Below are 18,826 nucleotides of genomic sequence, written 5' to 3' on the forward strand. Positions count from 1 at the left end.
GATGTATTATATTTAACATATACTTTTCCTATAATATGATCATTATAAAAATATCAGAAAGTAGAATGGAAAATTTTTTTCCTATGTACTGTATAATCTAATTATTCAATGGCATTTCCATGTTTTACAAAGTATATACTATGACATATACAATGTACAAGTAAAATTTATTTACTATACATGCAAATTGCTTACTCTGATGTAGAATTAAGAAATGACAGATGAACAAAAAATGATGATTATTTTTTTGTAGGCATGATCATTTATAGAGATAATTAAAATAATAGTAATGAAAAAGGAAGGATTATGGGCAGTCTTTAGCTTCTACTTCCTTAATTAATGATATGTATTATGATTGACTATCAATAATTTTTTTGGAAAATTGGATTAGAAATTGACAGTTACATGAATCATATTTTTAAATAAAATTCATCTTGTTCTATAATTAATTTTAGCAATTTAAAAATTTTGGCAAAAAAATTGTTCATATCTTTAAAAACTGATTACTATTAATTTTGAATAAAAATTTTCTGAATGCACCAGGTTGGGTTTTTTTATAGATAAAAAAAGGTAAAGCAAACTTTATTTGATCAATACAACTATACATTTAACAAATTCAATTCAAAATTAATTAGAGCAAGAAAATTTAAGTACAACTTTAAAGGATAGTTGGAATTCAGTAAGCAAAGGCAAGTCTAGTTTGAAAAGGAGGGGTGTGGTGAGAAAGACTTTCTAGGTAAAGAGAACATAGCAGGTGTGAGCAAAGAACTTAAAAGCTGGTGAATAGGAGATAGAGTAGTGCATTTTGATAGCAGACTAGTGCCTATTTCTGAATAGAAAATACTCTGTAGAAGGGAAGTAGCATGAAAAAATTATAAAGGCAAATAGTGGAAAAGTTTAAAAACCCTCATAAAGACCTTAAATTCTCTTTCTAATCTAGACAATAAAGACGTATCTAAGAATTTTGAGCAGGAATGATGCAAAGTATAAATTGGAAGGGGGAAAGAAAGCAAAATAAGAGAAACTCTAATAGGAAACTATTTCAATTGTCCAAGAAGATGGTAAACAAAGCCAGTATTGAAAGAAAAAAGCAATAGACAATACAAGAGAGATAGCAGAAACTGAGGATGTGGAAATGAAAGAAAGTAAAAACTGATCAGATGTGAGGGGACAGAAAGAAAAGATTCAAAGCCTATGACAGGGTTTCATACGTGGACAAATCAGTGGTAGTGTCAATAGCAAAAAATAGAGCACTTACAAGAAAGAGAACTTTACCAGAAGGATAATAAACTCTACTTTAAACATGTTATATTTGATGTAATAGTGATATATCTATGTGAAAATGTGATATAGCTCAAATTCTACCTTGTCCAAGGTTTTCTTTATAACTTCACAGACTATTCTGTTTTACATTTCTCTATTATATTTTTCTTAAATGTTTTATTGAAAATTGAATATTGAATATCAATACAACCAACTAAACTTGCCTAGTAATTCTCTATATTTAATCTTTTAAAAAATTTATTTTTAGCATTTTTTTGAGAGTTCTAAATTCTTCCTCTCCCTTATTGTCCCCCTACCCACTAAGGCAAGCAATATATCAATTATACATGTGAAATCATGCAAAGCATATTTCCATATTAACCATATTTCAAAAAACAGAAAGTTAAAAAAATACTTCAATTTGCACTCAAAATTGATCGATTCTCTGGAGGAAAGAGCATTTTTTCATCTTGAGTCCATTGGAACTGTTTTGAATCATTACATTGATCACAGTAGCTAAGTATTTCATAGTTGATCATCATTACAACATTGCTATTCCTATGCCCAATGATCTCCCACTTTTTCTCACCTCATTCTGTATCAATTCAAATAAATCTTGCCATGTCTTTCTGAAATCACTCCCTAGTCATTTCTTAAAACACAATAGTATTCCATCACAATCATGTGCCACAACTTGTTCATTCATTTATCAATTGATGAGCATCCCCTAAATGTACAAGTTTCTGCCACCACAAAAAGAGCTGCTACAAATATTTCTGCATAGATCCATTTCTTTTTTTATTTGATCCGTTGGGAGATAGATTTAGTAGTAATGGTATGGTCAAAGAATATGCTCAATCTTATAGCCCTTTGGGCATTGTTCCAATTGTTTTCCAGAACAGTTAGACTAGTTCACTACTCCACCAATAATTCATTTGTAAATGTCCCTATCTTCCTCTCCTCTCTTCTAGCACTGGCCATTTCTAATAGGTACCTCAGAGATTTTTAAAATTTCATTTCTTCAAACAATGGCAATTTCAAAGTAAAAAAAAAAATCACTAAATATTATAGATAAGTTTCTCCTCAAAACATATTTTGTCAATTTAGCTTCATAAAAAGAAATTAAGCACTGGTTTTTAAATCAATTAAATTGTTCTTCCATTTTCTTTTCAATTTATTACTCTACTTATTTTTTATAAATGTTTTATTCTCCCATTGATTGTCACTATGTTTCTTACTTAGCAATTTTAAATACAAATTTAATTTTTTTTTCTTTTTTTCTTACTAATATGACCACTTGGTGAAATTTACCAGTCAGAATAGCTTTTGACTGCCTCCTATGAATTCTGATATGTGATATAACTCTTTCAAATATTAATTTTCTAATATTTTAAACATAATCACTATTTAAAAGATTTCTTTAGTTTCCATATAGTTTTATAACTATACAGGTTATTATTTAATTCTAATTTTACTGTATTGATCTAAAAATACAGTATGTGTAATTTCTGCCTTCTTAAATTCAAGTAGGGCTTTTTTATAATGTGGTACTTAAATATGTATTCCCTACTTCTTCCACTTAATTTTTTCCACATTTCCATTAATTATATTTTATCAGGTAAACACACAGTTCACAGCTGGTGATTTCTTTATTATTCATCTTCTTTTGTCAAATACTGATAATAAAGTATTGTAATACCTTACCATGACTATGTTTTGTCTATTTATTCTTACATTTGTGTATAATCTTACTATAAATTTAATTATTCAGTATATAAAAATTAATCATTTTTCTTTCACCATTATTTGATGATCTTGTATGTCTCTTACTTTTCTCTAATTTCTACTTTACCAGCTACCACTTCCAAAAACCTTGATTTTCTGAAACTTTCAGATGTATATTTTAAACCCATTACTCAACTTTAACCTACTCATATTTTTTTGAACTAAAAGTGTTCCCTATGAACAATACTTTGTTTCTTGATCCATTCTGTAACTGATAACTCAGTAATTCATATTTATTGCTAAATAGCAAATTTGATTCACTTGCTGTTATTTTTATCTTAGATTTTAATGTCAAGAAAATATCAAGTTTGATCAATATCTCATATCCTATACCAAGTTAAAATCAAAATAACTTCATGATTTAGAAAGAAAGAGTGAAACTAGGCAAACTGCGAGAGCAAAGTTTGGTCTCCCTGTCAGGTCTGTAAAAAAGGCAAGAATTTATGGCCAAAGAAGAAATATAGAACATTACAAAATACAAATACAAAATGGACAATTTTGACTGCAATAAATTAAAAATTTTTTGCCCAAACAAAAGCAATGCAGCCAAAATTAGAAGGGAAGCAGAAAGTGGATTGGGGGAGGGTTAGGGAGGCAGGAAATATTATAGCCAATATTTATGATAAAGGTCTCACTTCTAAAATATATAGAGAATTGACTCAAATTTATAAGAATATAAGTCATTACCCAATTGATAAATGATCAAAGACAATTTTCAGATGAAAGAATTAAAACTACTTCTAGTCATGAAAAAATGCTCTAAGTCACTATTAATTAGAGAAATACAAATTAAGGCAAGTCTGAGTTACCACTTCACACCTCTCAGATTGGCTAAGATGACAGGAAATGATAATGATGAATACTGGAGGGAATGTGAGAAAATTAGATATTAATGCCCTGCTGGTGAAGTGAAGTAACCCAGCTATTCTGAAGAGCAATTTGGAACTATGCCCAAAGGCCTATAAAACTACATACCCTTTGATCCAGCAATGCCATTGTATCTCAAAGAGATTAGAAAAGAGGGAAAAGGACCCATATGTACAAAAAATATTTCTAGCATGTCCTTTAGTAGTGTCAAGGAACTGAAAATTGAATGGCTGCCCATGAATTGGGAAATGGCTACATAAATTATGGTACATAAATATAATAAAATATTATTGTTCTATAAGAAATGATGAGCAGGTTGATTTTAGAAAAGCCTGGAAAGACTTACATGAACTAAGTGAAGTGAACAGAACCAAGAGAACAACATACACAGAAACAACAAGATTATGTGATGATCAACTGTAATGGACTTGGCTCTTTTCAACATTGAGTTGATTCAAGATAATTCTAATAAATTTGGGATGCAAAATACTATCCTCATGCAGAGAAAAAAACTGTGGAAATTGAATATGAATCAAAGCATAGTATTTCCTCCTTTTTTAATTTGTTTCCTCATGATTTTTTCGATTAGATCTAATTTTCTTGTACAACATAACAAATATATTTATATAACTTTGATAGAAGCAGTCATGGAAAAATTATCAGTAGCTGAAGGAAACAGGAAGAACATCATATAAAAAATATTGTATGAGATGAGCTGTAAAGGACACTAAGGATTCTAAGAGAGAGAGGTAAAGGAGGGTATGTATTCCAGCCATGGGGGACAGCCAATATTAAAATGGAAGAGGAAATGATGTCCATGAAGAATAGAAAAAAGGTCAAGTTTCTGGACAAAGTAGTAAATGAAGGGGAGTAATGTGTATCAGAGACAAAATGTACATATAGAAATACATAAAAAATAAATTTACAATAAATACAAGGAAACTGAAATTATAAAGAGGAAATATAAGTAGTTGAAGACACCAGGACAGGCCTCATAAAGGAATATACCAAAGTATGGAAATAAAGAGAAAAATCAAGACTAGAAATATTGATCATTTACATAGAAGACATGAAAACAGGAATAAATGAGAGTGAAGAAACAAAGAGTGAGCATAGGATCTTAAAGAAAACCCAACTTAAGAGGTCAGAAAAAAGATTAATTAGAGAAGTAGGAGAAGCAGGAATGTTGGTTGTCTTGAAAAAATATCAAGGAAAGAGAAAATATCCAAGAGAAAAGGAATGGTGAAAGTGTCAGATAATGCAAAGTAATGAAAATTATATTTTTAAGATCATTAGATTTATCAATTAAAAAGGTCATTGGTGGCCTTTAAAAAAGAAATTTTAAAACAGTAATAAAAATGGAAGCCCCTATTGCAAGAGACTAAGGAGAAGATGAGTAATGAGGATTTGGGAACATTAAGTATAGACACCTTTTCCGAAAAGTACATAAAAGGGAGGAAAAAGGTGGCACAGTAGCTAAACAGGATACAAAAGGTCAAAGCAAGATTTTTTTTTTTTAAAGACCTGAGTATTCCTGCAGGTAAATGAGGAACCAATGGAAAAGGAGAGATCTAAGCATGAGAAAGAGGGAATGATTGCTAAAGCAATAAAGGACAGGAAATGAATAAATTCAAGGGCATAGGAAAAATGATTAACTTCAGTAAAATGACAAGAAGGAAGGACTAGAGGTGCTAAATTTTTTTTTAAAAAGGACATTCTCTTCTTTCTCAAAATTTTGAAAAATTATTAGAATTAAACTCCTAAATCAAAACTTCCAAAAATGTTTGTTGGAAATTACTTTGACAAGGATTTTGAAATTTTTCTATACTTAGTAAACCACAATTAATTTAAAAACAACATTTTTGAAAAATCTTGATATACAATCAAATATATGTAGTACATATAATATGATTTCTTCACTTTTCCTTTACCTCAGTAAATGTAACATTTGGACCCTGTTTATCAATTTTCTCATTCAGATCTGATGTGTTAATATTTCCTGGAGGTCTAAATCTTGTTTTTTTTGCTAAACTCCCCTGTAATTGACTTGGTGCTGCAGATCTTCTCATATTCAGGAATAATCTGTAAGGGAAATAAATAAAGAAATTATATGTGGGTCTTTATTCACTTTGGTCCAAACCTGATTTTTTTCCAAGTGAAAACTAGATTGCCATTTTGTAACCTATAGATTAAAGGAGTTGCAGAAGAGTAAAACACCTGGCCCCAGAGCTGCATTCAGCCCACAAGATTCTTAAGTAGAGTCTGAACTAAACTAATGTAATTGGGAAATATTTAACAAAATAATAAAAAAACAATAAAATACAGCTAATATTTAAGTGGTTTTTCTAAGTTAATATGCAGCCCACAGAATCCTTATCCCTTATTCTTTTAGTCCAGTAGCCTTTGTTTTTATTTGACTTTGATACCACTAGTCAGAGCTAAGAGGTTAAATGCTCATAGTCATGCATCTAGTTCCATCAAAAGTACTTAAACATATTCAAACTTAAACATAATCCCTCCTCATTTTAAGATCTATCTCACTCTTAAAGGAAGGAATCAAGTACTTTTTAAAGAATTTATTATGTGTCAAGTATTGCACTGAAGCACTTTACATATATTATCTCATTTGACCCTCACAACAACCCTAAGAGGTAAATATTATTGTCATCAATTTTTTATATTCTCTGGTCATATTCCTGCCATGTTTCTATGTTCTACTCCTTTCTATCCCTATTACCTTTATTCAAGGAACAGTAATCAAAAAAATCAACACTATCCTTCTCTACTTACCATCTCCTTTATTTCCCAAACTAAAACCCACCTACTAGAACACCATTTTCCAAAATGTGTGGTCTTCTCCAATTTGAATAGAAATGTCTTGAGGGCAGAGACTGTCATGGTTTTTGTATGTATTTCTCCAGGAACTAAGCCCATACTAAGTGCTTAATAAATGTTTCTTCATTCACTCATCTTGTGTCCCAGATGCATTCTTAGTCGGATCCGTTTACTGACAAAGCATTTTTCTCTTCACTTAGAACTTCTACATAGTACCCCCTTTTCCTAATTCAGACTGTTACCTGCCAAATACTTTCTCCCATAAATCTTCCTAAGACATATTTCCTACACTTTCCCCTTCTTTCTCATTTTCTGAAAGAAAAAAATTCTTCTCCCATATCCTTATTCCAAGAAATCCCATCTTCCCATCTAAATCTCCCCCAGTTTGTAAACCTCCCACATCACTTTCAAACAAAAATTTCATTCCTCCTCACAATAAAAATTCCACCTGCCTGCTGAGACTTTTACAATCTCTTGTCAACAAAAACTTTTTTCTGGCTAAATATTTCCTCCCAATAAAAATGCTACCTTTCCACATAGACCAAAAAAGAGAAAATAACACTTTTTTGTTGTAGTAAAGAACTGAAAACAAAATATATCTACTAGTTGGAGTCTTTTGTATACATGAATATAATAGAATAATAATGCAGTGAAATCAACACTGAATATGAAGGATTCAGAAAAGCATGGGAAAACAAATGAACTGATAAAGAATAAAATAACTAGAACTGGAAAAACAATATATACAAATGAATATGTACTGTAAATAAAAAGAATAACAAAACAAAAATAAATATTTTATTTTTATAATTTGTAATATATATATTATATATATTATATATTATAATTATATATCATATATATAATTTATAATAATTAGGCTACTAGCCCATGGATAGTTTGTTCATGCTTATTTATACAAAGTGTAGGAAAAATAAGGTGAATCGGGAATCAAGAGAAAAAGGAAACACAAAGTTGACATAATGATTATAATAGGTAATGAAAAATTCCAAAAATAATATCAAGCTGAGAATCCTAGAAGTATCCTAAAAGTGGGTATCAGAAGGGATGGTAGATGCAGCCCCAGGATTTAATGGACCTATAGGATCATAGAATTAGAGACAGAAAGAACTTGAGAGACTATCAAGTTCGCCTTCTCATTTTCCAGATAAGGAAACTGAGGCTCAGAGAGCTTAAGTGATTTGCCTGTGGTCACATTGCTAGTAAGTATATGAAGCAAGATGTGAACCTGGATTTTTCTGAATTCAGGGACAGTATTCTACCCATTTTATAGACAGAATTTACATAGGCCACTGCAATGGAAATGGTTTTAGTTGAGGAACCTTGAAACAAGAAACAATTCCTTGTTTTAGCACAAAGTCAGGGAAAATGTTAGCATCACGAAAAATACAACAGAGACTGGTCCCCTAAACTGTGATGAGCAAAACCAAAACCAACCAAACAACAAAAAACAAAACAAAAAAATCAAAACAAAGTACAAACCATTCAAAATTTTTTAAAAACCTGGTCTTGGTCTTACAGAGAGACTGTTTGGCATGTATCTCCATTTAATTCTTTGAGACTCATAGACTGCTTCACCCTATCTGTTCTACTCTTGCTGCTAGCCAAACAGTTCTGCGTGTTTCCAGGAAAAGATGAGGCCCCTGGCTTGACAGTACCTCAAGTGGCTCATAGAAGATCAAGGCAGTTCTCAAATTCACAGTTTCAGAATTGATGGATCTGGGCCAAAAACTATCAGAATCTTTTTTTTTTTTAAACTGGGAATGTGAAAGCAGTTATGTGAATAAAAAGGGAATAGTGACAGTGATGAAAAAAGAGAGGAAAAAGAGAGCAAAAGGAAGTTCAGAGAAACAAAGAAGACAATTTTAGAACTAAGTGTTAAATTTATTATATACTTTAAAAAAGCACAAAGCTATACATATTAGAGATTCATGATTTCACATGCTCTTACCTTTCTTTATTTGTGGAAATAATCATAACAAAACATTTGTCAAGTATATAATAAGAAAATTAAAAGCATAGTAGAGACAGTCAGCCTTTGAAACCTCATTTTGTATGACTGAATCTTGGGAAATTGAATAAACCCATTTGTAAGCTTAGGAAAATGCTCAGATAGCTAAGAATAAGGATATAATGATATTTATAGATAGGGACTTATGAGATTGGCACATGAAGCAGACCAAAACAAAAAACTTGTGCTCACAATTTTGGAAGAGGAGGATGGGGTAAAACAACATCACAATCAGTAGTAACCTATCATAAGCAGGATGAAATATATCTGAGAAATGGTATTAGGGTAGGCAGTCTGTGATATTCTCTAAGGTCCTCTCTCAGATGGCATAATTCATTGGAGATTTAATGCCTAATATATTTAACCTTATACTGAGAGAGCTATAGTTTATCCCTTCTTCTGTCTCACATCAAGTGGGGCTCCACAAAATTCAAGCAAATCAATTAAAAGTAACTTCCTCAGTATGAGAAGAGACAAAAAATTATCCGTGTACAACACTGAACTATTTGGAAAACACCAGAGTCAAGATTGTTGTTTGTCCTTCAATCTCGAAAACAGCTATGACATCAAGGAAGTGATACCATAACATGAAAGTAAACTGGACTGAAATGAGGGAGGGTTATGCAAAGTTACCAGCCTCACTTTCTCTTCCACAGCTATGTGGGTCCAACGGCAAAATACTGATCAAGATGACTGGAGTTGACCCTGAATACTGTGGGAGATCTTGACCTTTTTAAGCTCAGGTTTTTAACAGGTCTCAGATTGACTGCGGCAACACCCAAATAGTGATTAAATCTAGGTAAGAAATAAGGAAGAGAATGGACTCTTTTACTCAGTCAAAAAAAAAAAAAAAAGATCTAATCTTGAAAAGGAAAACCTTCAGGGTCTCTGGTCAAAACAAAAACAACTGTTATTTTATATTTACTGAGTCAATCCAGGCTCAAACAATAACCCAATGGGGTTTGGCCTGGGATCTATTTTTGCTCAATCAATGAGAGTCAGAGTGATTTAGGTTTGAGTCATGGTCTTTAAGAAAAAAATCTAGCCCATTGAGAAGCTATGAATCAAAGAATGGAGATAAAAGGAAGAAAACTTTAAAAGATGAGTTTACTTTCTAGTATGACCAATGGCACTTGAAGAAGATAGCTCATTTGCAGCTGCAAATTGATCTAGTCATTTTGGAGGGCAATATGGAACTATATCCAAAAGGCTATAAAACTGTACATTCCCTTTGATCCACCAGTGTAACTATTGTGCCTGTCTCCCAAAGAGATAATAAAAGAGAGAACAGACTCATATACACAAAAATATTTATAGCAGCTTTTTTTGTTGTTGTTGGCAATGAACTGGAAATTGAGGGGATGACCATGAATGGGAGAATGGCTGAATAAATTATGGTATATGAATATAATAGAATATTATTGTTCTATAAGAAATGATGAACTAACCTATTTCAGAAAGGCTTTAAAAGACTTACATGAACTGATGCTAAGTGAGCCTGTGAGATGACCAACTATGATAGACTTAGCTCTTCTCATCAATGCAGCTTCTGAAGCTGAGATACAACAAAGTATGGTTTAATTCTCTGCTGCTTATGCCAATTTTGGCTTAGCAATTAACAACAAGAAAACACAGGTACTTCATCAACCAACACTACACTATATGTAGAATCATCAAGCTCAGTGTTTGGTAGGCTCCGAAAGAAAGCGTGGGAGAAAAGATTGACCACCAAACTAAAGGTCTACAGAACTATTGTGCTAACCTCATTGTTGTATGCCTGTAAAACTTGGATAGTAAACCAGCTCCACATCAGGAAACTGAAATGCTTCCATTTGAATTGTGTTAAGAAGATTCTAAAGATCATCTGACAGGTTAAGACATTAGAATGCTGAACTCCTTTCTTGAACTAAACTGCCAAGCATTCCAACTCTACAGCAGAGAGCACACTTCTATTGGCTGGCCACAGTGTTCAAATGCCAAATGTATGCTTACCAAAAAGACTATTTTATGAAGAACTTGCACCAGGTAAGTGCTTACATGGTGGTCAAAAGAAGTAATACAATGACACTTTCAAGAACTTTGGAATTAATTGTGTGACATAGAAGCCACGGAGAATTCACACAGGGCAAATGCTCACAAGCTGGTTAGAAAAAGTGATACAAGGACATTCTCAAGGTCTCTCTTAAGAATTCTGGAATTGATTGTATAACATGGGAGACAATGGCATAGGACAACCCAGCATTGTGTGACCTCATCAGAGAGAGCACTATAGTCTATGAGCAAAACAGAATTGAATTAACTCAGAAGAAACATGAGATGCAAAAAATTAGAGAATCCACCCCAAATATTCATAGGGACTATTTGTGCCCAACCTGTGGCAGAACGTGCTGAGCTCATATTGATCTGATCAGCCACAGTCAGACACACTAACTTGACTCTCTCATAGGGATATCACTTTGGTCCTCTTTAAGAATGAAGGACAACAACCAACCAAAACAATGATCAATACAGCGATCTAAAACAATTTCAAAAGAGTTTGGAAGAAAACTGCTGTCCACATCCAGAGAAAAAAACTACAGAGACCAAATGTAAATGAAAGCATACTATTTTCACCTTTTGTTGTTGTTTGTTTTGTGTGTGTGTGACTTTTCTCTTTTGTTTTGATTTCTCTTTTCCAACATGACTCATATAGAAATAGGTTAAAAATTGATTGTAAAGCTGTGAGAGTGCTGTTATCCCTAGCTTTCAGCTCATCATTGCCTGCCATTGCCTTAGCAAATGATTTCTCAATCATTTACAATGTCAGTCCTCAAGGGTCAGATGTTCCTCACTTCAACTCTAGATAATACCTGTCTGGCCTCTCCTGCTCAATCTCTTGGTTCATTATATATATGTCCTAATCTCTTAACTGTGGATATATCCCAAGAGTCTGTCCTGAACTCTCTTCTATTTCTCCTACCTCTGGCTTCAATTATGAACTCTAAGCAAATTACTCCCAAATCTATTTCTCCAGTCCTAGTCTCTCCCGTGAACTCCAAATGCTTTTTGGACATTTTAAACTGAATATCCCAGTCATCTCAAACTCAAGAGTTTCAAAACAGAACTCATTATATACTACCTCTGCAACTTACTACTCTTCCAGTTTGCTGAAGGTATCATTATTCTACCAATTTCAACAACCTCAAAGTCATCCTATACTCTTCCCTCTTCCTTATCCCTCCACATCTAAACAACTGCCAAGTTGTGCCCTTTTTAATCATATCTCTCTATAAATTCTCTTCTCTCTACTCACAGGGCCACCAGTACCACAAGTCCTCCCCATCTCCAATCCATATTCCAAATTATCTGTCAAAGTGATTATCTTAAACCACTGGTCTAATCATGTCATTCCCCTGCTAGTTTCAAATGCAAATTCCTCTGTATGGCATATATAACCTTTCACAACCTTTTTAAACTCATCACACATTATTCCTCTTCACATATCCTTCAAACCAGCCAACTGAATTGACATTAATTCTCATATAGCTCTTCATGTCTTCACTCTAGGTCTTTGCATAGGTTATCCCTTCAATGTACTATTTACTACTTCAATTCTGCCTCTTAAAAAATCCCTAGTTTTCCCCAAGGTTCAGCTCAGTCCCAAACCTCTATATCAGTTTTTTTCCCTATTCCCCCCAGTTCCCTCACAAAACTACCTTGTATTTTTTCAGTATAAATTTTGTGTATGCTTTTTTATATACATAGTGTCATTTCCAATAAATTGTTAGTTCCTTTAAGAGTAGAAACTGTTTCATTTTTGTCTCTGTATTCCAAGTGCCTAGCAGTTTTTAGTATTTAGTAAGCACTTGTTTATTTGTATAATTGCTTGAAATTAATATTACTTGCTTTCTATAATGTAACTAATTAACTAGTTAAAACTGTATTATTTTTTTCTTTTCCTTTTCTTTTTTTTGGTGAGGCAATTGGGGTTAAATAACTTGCCTAGAGTCACACAGCTAGGATGTGTTAATTGTCCAAAGGCAAAGTTGAAGTCAGGTCCTTCTGACTTCAGGGCTGATAGTCTATCCACTGTGCCATCTAGCTGCCCTGCTATACTAATTTTTTACTGAGTCTGCAACCAACTAGCTTAAGTTGAGCTCAGGAATCTATATGAATTAGCTTGAAATTAGTTTAGTTTAAAAGAAAAGTTGCCATCTCTCATACTAGTATTCCCAAAAATATTCTATGGATATCCATTTGTTTAGCCCCACAAAATTATAACCCCCAAAAGATATGTACTTTTCTTAAGGGAAAGTTAAGGGAGTTTTTGTCATTCAAGAAGACAGCTCATCTGTTATGATCTCCTAGCAAAAGACTACAAGATATAGATGGGCCCCATAAAACAATGCTGTTCAGTGATGTGAGGTTTGGATCTCATGGATCATAGCATAGCCAATACTGTCTGTGGGGTTTTCTTGGCAAAGAAGTGGTTAGAATGGTTTGTCATTTCTTTCTCTAGCTCATTTTTCAGATGAGAAAACTAAGTAAATGAAGTTATGACTTGCCCAAGGTCAGACCTAGTAAATATCTGAGACTGGATTTGAACTGAGATCTTCCTAACTACAGGTCTGGTACCCTATTTCTAAGGAGTGCTCCTCTTTAAAGGCTTTACTTTATGCTAAATGCTAAAACCAGACAAAGGTCATGCCCCAATGCTACCACCTTTTCTTAACTCCTACCAAGACCCTTTCTTTGTTGTGTGTTAATACAAAGGTCATCTCCTTCCCTGGAAGTTGCTGGCTTTGCTGGAAGTTATATGATGATAACATATAATTGTTAAGAGATTTGCCCAAAGTTAGGAGGTTAGTAAGTTAGATAGCTAAGATTCTATGACCAGACTTTCACTACAGTTGTATAGTAAATAATGAGCTAAGAATACTTAGCACAATGATTAACACAAAGTAGGTGTTTAAAAAATGTTTATTGATTGACATGGCAGACACTTAATAAATGTCTGTTGACTAGGAGCCAGGAAGACCTAAGTTCAAGTCCCAGTTCTGCTTTGGTGGCTATTCAAGTCTGGATCAGTCATTTGACTTCTCAGTGCTTTTTCAGCATACATAGCACATTCTCTGGTGCCCAGCTTCTTAAAATGTGTGTTGAGAAATAATTTTAAAAAATATACAACAGAGATGATTTCTGGCTTTTCTCGGTCGATATATTCTGTCATTTCTATTTGAATTTGACATCATGGCTCTATGTAACTCTATAAAACTAATTGTCAGGGGAAAATTCTGATTAACACTTCATTATGAAGGCTCTATGATTACAGCAATAGGTAGAACCATCAGTCAAAAAGCCTTTTCTATAAAAAATAACAGCTATGTCAAGGTTTGCAAGTGTTTTATATGTATCATCTCATTAGATGCTCACAACAACTCCGTAAGAAAAGTGCTATTATTATCTTTATGGTATGAATGAGGAAACTAAGCCTAAAACAGCTTAATTTACTTATACATTGCCCCTTAGTGTCTGAAGGAGGAATTGAACTCAGACTCCTGACTCCAAGTCCAAATCCAAGTTTAGGCTTGGCTCCTACTTAAGTCAATAGGCATTTATTAAGTGCCTACCAAATCAACTAATAATTTATTATGTACCTATTTTGTGTACTAAGCGATCTTGACTCATTATTTACTATGCAACTGTAGTGAAAAGAGCATTACATTAAAGCATTCATGACTCATACTGCACTAGGCTAGGGAAACAAAGAACAGCAAAAACAGTTCTTGTCCTCAAAAAGCTTATGACATAATAGAGACGGCGTAAAAGTATAAATGGATGGAGAGATATGAATAGATGTACAGATATGAATGAATATACATGAATGAATGGACATATAGTTGAATGGATGGATAGAGAGATATGAATGGTTGGTAAACAAATGGATATGGATAAATGAATAGATATAGATGGCCGGATTAAATAATAAGTGGACAAAATAATAGATGAATGGATAAATACGATATACTGAGATGGACAAATAAATGGACAAATGAATATGTAAAGAGATGAAAGGATAAAATTAGAAAGATGAATGGGATGCAAAGATATGAATGGGTGAATACATGAATAAAGATGGATAGATGAATAGAAAAAAATGGAGACTGATAGAGATGGGCTCAGAAGGCCAGAAGGGCACAAAAAGCGTGTGGTGCAGCCGAGCTTCCAAAGCACCGGGCTCTAGGGGAGAGCCTTGGATCGCACTCCGCGGGCTGGGCCTGCCCACTCCCATCCCACAATCCTCCTATCTTCCCTCTCCTCCAAAGATTTCCAGACCTGGCGCTCTTCCATCCCTCCATCAAGGCCTCCCAGGACTTGTACCACCCTCACCCATCCGGGACCCACCGGCAAGAAGCGGAAAGCACTGATCAGACGGAGACAGCCGAAGACAGCATACTCTCCTCAGACCTTCCAAGACTCAAGCGTCCCGCCGACAGGGCCGTTCGCTCCGCATCGGCCAATCACCGACCACATCTCGTATTACGCATGTGTGATGTAATCTCCGAGTGAAGAGCCGCACGCCTGGGCGCATGCGTCTTGAGTAGCTTCTGAAAGACCTTGTTTTGTTTTCGCTTTCTGCAGCTTGGCTCTGTCATACTTATTGCGCATGTTATCAGTTGGAGGGGGATGGAAATGGGACGTGTTTCTCATTTTGTGCTCTTTATGAAACCTTTCATTTTAAACTCAAGACTCACTTAAATTGTAGGGCCTTGCCTACAGGTTTTTTTTTTTTTTTTTTACTATCTTGCTAGCTGTATTTCAAAATAATTGGTTTTCTTTCTAATGTTAAGTATCTTAGACATTTAAAAGCATCCAGAGAGAGGGTACTTGGAACCCCAACCTAGATTGTCTCTGTCTCCCAGCTAGGATTATTGCGAGGGCAACGCATCCTCCAGATGAGGAGGAGGGACAGGAAAAGGGTAAGGTGACTGAGTGGAGGACCCGGAAAAATGACTGAGGAGGGGGGCGGTGGGAGCAGCTGCCAAGGACTGTCGCGAAAGGGCCGGCCCGCGTCAACCGGTGTGACCGCTTTGCGACAAATGCCTGAAACCGATTCGGCCCGTCTTCGTTTTCTCTGGTCCGCCAGCGTCGAGGCCACATTTTCCTTTTGGGGAGGGAAAATCTGGATGCAAGTGGAGGAAGAAGTGGGGTAAGGATGCCTAAAAACCAAGCTGTCATTGGGGGGTGGGAGGGGAGGTGTATGGGCTTTCTTTGGAACCCACAGAATGAGAGAGGGAGGATAACCTGGCTGTTAAGGCAGTGGGAGGGGGGACCGGGAAATTAAAGTTTAAGCATTAAGCACCTACTAAGTGCTAAATATTGAGGATTACATCAGAGTTTACAAATGGGGGCAGGGATTCTCAGGAAGGCCTCAGTGGCCGGATTGCCCTTCGTGTTAATATTAAGCTTTAGCCGTGATGGGGAGCCTTTGAAATGAGGAGTGGTTTTAAGTGCAAGGTTAAGTTCACTTCTTTACCCTCTCAGTCCTAAGACCTTTTTCTACGTGGAGCAGTTTGACTGAGACCAATGTTTCCATTCCAAGGCTTCCACGTTTTTCCTGATGCAGTGCTTTTTTTCTCCCCTTCCCTCTCCTCCACCCCAATCCCCCTGAAATCTGATTTTAGCTCGTGTCTTATCCCTCGGCTTAATTTATACGACTTGCATTTTTGTCAGCTTACCTATTCAGTTTATAAATTGGCCTTTCTTCCAGCTTATTTAAAATAACTAAATAACTTCCCATTTCCCCTATTCTTAGTCCAGTTTTTACACATTTTACACATCGTTTTCTTCTTCTTATACTTCAACTACAGATTAATTCTGCTAGAACCTAACAAGGTTTGGGAATCATCAAATTCAAAACGTAATTTTATGTGCTAAAATTCATATGCAGTTTCTGTTGTTCTGTAAAGTGAACCTAATTCCACTTTCCATATTCATTTTAATTCAGTATGAATGGACACTGAACACTGAAAATGAATCAGGTTTTTACTCTTCTCTGTCTAAATCTGAATGGAAATGGGGAAAGGGAGAAGGGGAGAAGTTCTAGCTTGTTTGTCCTTCCTTCTCAAAGAAGACCTTGACCTTAGGGAGGTAAACCACAACATGCAGAGGAGTTGGATTTAAATGAAAGGGAACTGTGCTAAAACACTAGCCTCATTTTCTCCTCCAGACACATCTGAGTCCAGTGGCAAGATAAGCCATCAGGATGTCTGAAGATGGCTTTGGATGCCATGGGAGACCTTGGCCTTTTTAAGCTAAAGTCTTTTAACAGGTCTTAGTTTGACTGAGGCAATGCTGGTTTAGTGATTAAGACTGGGTAAGAATTGGGGCATAGAATGGCCTCTTTTACCTGATCATAAAAAAAGATTAAAAAATTTTACCCGAGAGGGAAGATCTTCAGGGTTTCTGGCCAAAACAGAGACAATTGCTATTTGCCTTCACTCAGTCTGCAGACTCCCAAATTGCGATCAATTGAGACTTGACCTGGGACCTATTGTTGGTCAGTGAAAGAGAGTCTAAGTGATTTGAGTTTAAGACATGGTCCTTGGGCTTCCTCCCTTCGATTGTCTGCTCGATGGGTGGGACGCCCTTCTCGCAAGAATGTATAATAAATTTTGCTTTGCTTCTAGAGATCTCTCCAGCTTTTTTATTAAAATGGTGATCCCTCACCATTTCTAAACCACACAGTTTTGGGGGCTCGTCTGGATCACACTACTTGTGAGTAGGTGGACCCTTGGGGTGCTGGCGGGGTGTCGCCCTGCCCTGATTTAGGCAGCCCACCAGTGTCCAGGGCTTCTCCTTACTCCCTAAGATAAAGTGGTCCCAAAGTGGAGAAATTCAGAGCAAAGCAAAAAAGCAAAGGGAGAAACTGCGGTAAAAATCCCGACCGGTTCAATGGAGGACAGATCAGTCAACTAATTTGTTGTGCAGCAACCCAGAGGTAAGCCCCCTGTGAGACCCTGAGTCTTAAACTCTGGAGGAGTCTCTGGACAGGACCCTGTGAGGCCCTTGAGTCATAAGCTCTGGAGGGGTCTCTGGACAGGACCCTGTGAGGCCTGGAGTCTTAAACTCTGGGTCTCTGGACAGGATAGGCTTGGCTAGGCCTTCTAGGGTGACTGGAGTCAATTGGCGACAATTGGCATGTTTGGGTGTTTTGGAATTTAGATTCCGACCAAATTCAATGGGTGTGGCCCAGTCCCAGCCAGCTCTCGTGGAGAGAAATGAGAAAAATGATCAGAAAATACTGGTAGATAGTCCCTTGGGAGATAAATTAAGTAATTGGAACAAACTGCCAAAATATATATATGGAAAAAGCAAGGAAAAAGAAAAAGATGATAAGGTATTGTTGCTTTGTCTGGGGTGACAAAGGCACTATTGAAGACTGGGGTGCCAAAGACTGAATTTGTACCTGAAAGAGAAGGAAAGGATTTAATTCCATCAGCCCCTCCAAGGGTCCTGGGGGCCAGGAGGAGAACTTATTTCTATTTTGAATTCTCTCTTCTCACAAAAGGAGAGGGAACTAATTAGGGGTGCAGCTATGAAGGAGTGGGACAGGAGAAACCCTCCAGCTGCAGGAGTAGTTTCAGCTGACCAGAAATACCTTTAGCAGATCCCATTTGGAAGCACAATCACCCTATACATCAGGGAAGTATGTGGGATTGAGAGAGTGAAGATGGTGGCTTCTTTCCTTAACCTCCGATGGGTCCTGACTGCAGCAGGGCCACATGGGACCAAGGGAAAGAAACTGCTATTTTGTGAAATTCATTATTTTAGATATGATGGCGAAAGTGGTTTTATATTATTGGGAATTTAAAGCCGTGTTTGGGATTTTAAGTTAAAATATAGGTTATTAAAACAAAATGTAGGTAGTTTACCTTAGGGGAGGTTAGGGTTGTATCTTCCTACTTAGATGGTGTGTTGTTTTCTAGAGGTATTGGGTAATTTGTAACTGAGTTATGCCTTTAAAATTTGTCATCCTCTGTTGGGCATGTATAAGTTTTATGA

At 35.5% G+C, this 18,826-nt stretch overlaps 1 protein-coding gene and 1 long non-coding RNA gene across 4 annotated transcripts in view; one reads left to right on the forward strand and one right to left on the reverse strand.

Annotated features, from left to right (window-relative positions):
* The window catches only part of RAD54B (RAD54 homolog B), a 110,826-nt gene extending 95,561 nt beyond the window's left edge, over window positions 1-15,265 (reverse strand). The window contains exons 1-2 of the mRNA XM_051970850.1: window positions 15,167-15,265; window positions 5,847-5,997 (exon numbers count right to left, since the gene is read on the reverse strand). Of these exons, the coding sequence (XP_051826810.1) occupies window positions 5,847-5,984 (138 nt within the window). The 5' untranslated portion in view covers window positions 5,985-5,997; window positions 15,167-15,265. The remainder of the gene's footprint in view (window positions 1-5,846; window positions 5,998-15,166) is intronic.
* Window positions 15,266-15,408: 143 nt separating this feature from the next.
* LOC127544293 (uncharacterized) overlaps window positions 15,409-18,826 on the forward strand; it is a 53,975-nt gene continuing 50,557 nt past the window's right edge. For 2 of the 3 annotated variants that reach the window (XR_007949418.1, XR_007949419.1), the window contains exon 1: window positions 15,423-15,971. This is a non-coding gene — a long non-coding RNA (uncharacterized LOC127544293). Of the gene's footprint in view, window positions 15,972-18,826 lie in introns of all 3 variants that reach the window. The other variant, XR_007949420.1, reaches the window with a different exon arrangement.

The sequence above is a fragment of the Antechinus flavipes genome, chromosome 1 (assembly GCF_016432865.1).
Source record: "Antechinus flavipes isolate AdamAnt ecotype Samford, QLD, Australia chromosome 1, AdamAnt_v2, whole genome shotgun sequence".
In the NCBI taxonomy this organism is placed as follows: Eukaryota; Metazoa; Chordata; class Mammalia; order Dasyuromorphia; family Dasyuridae; genus Antechinus; species Antechinus flavipes.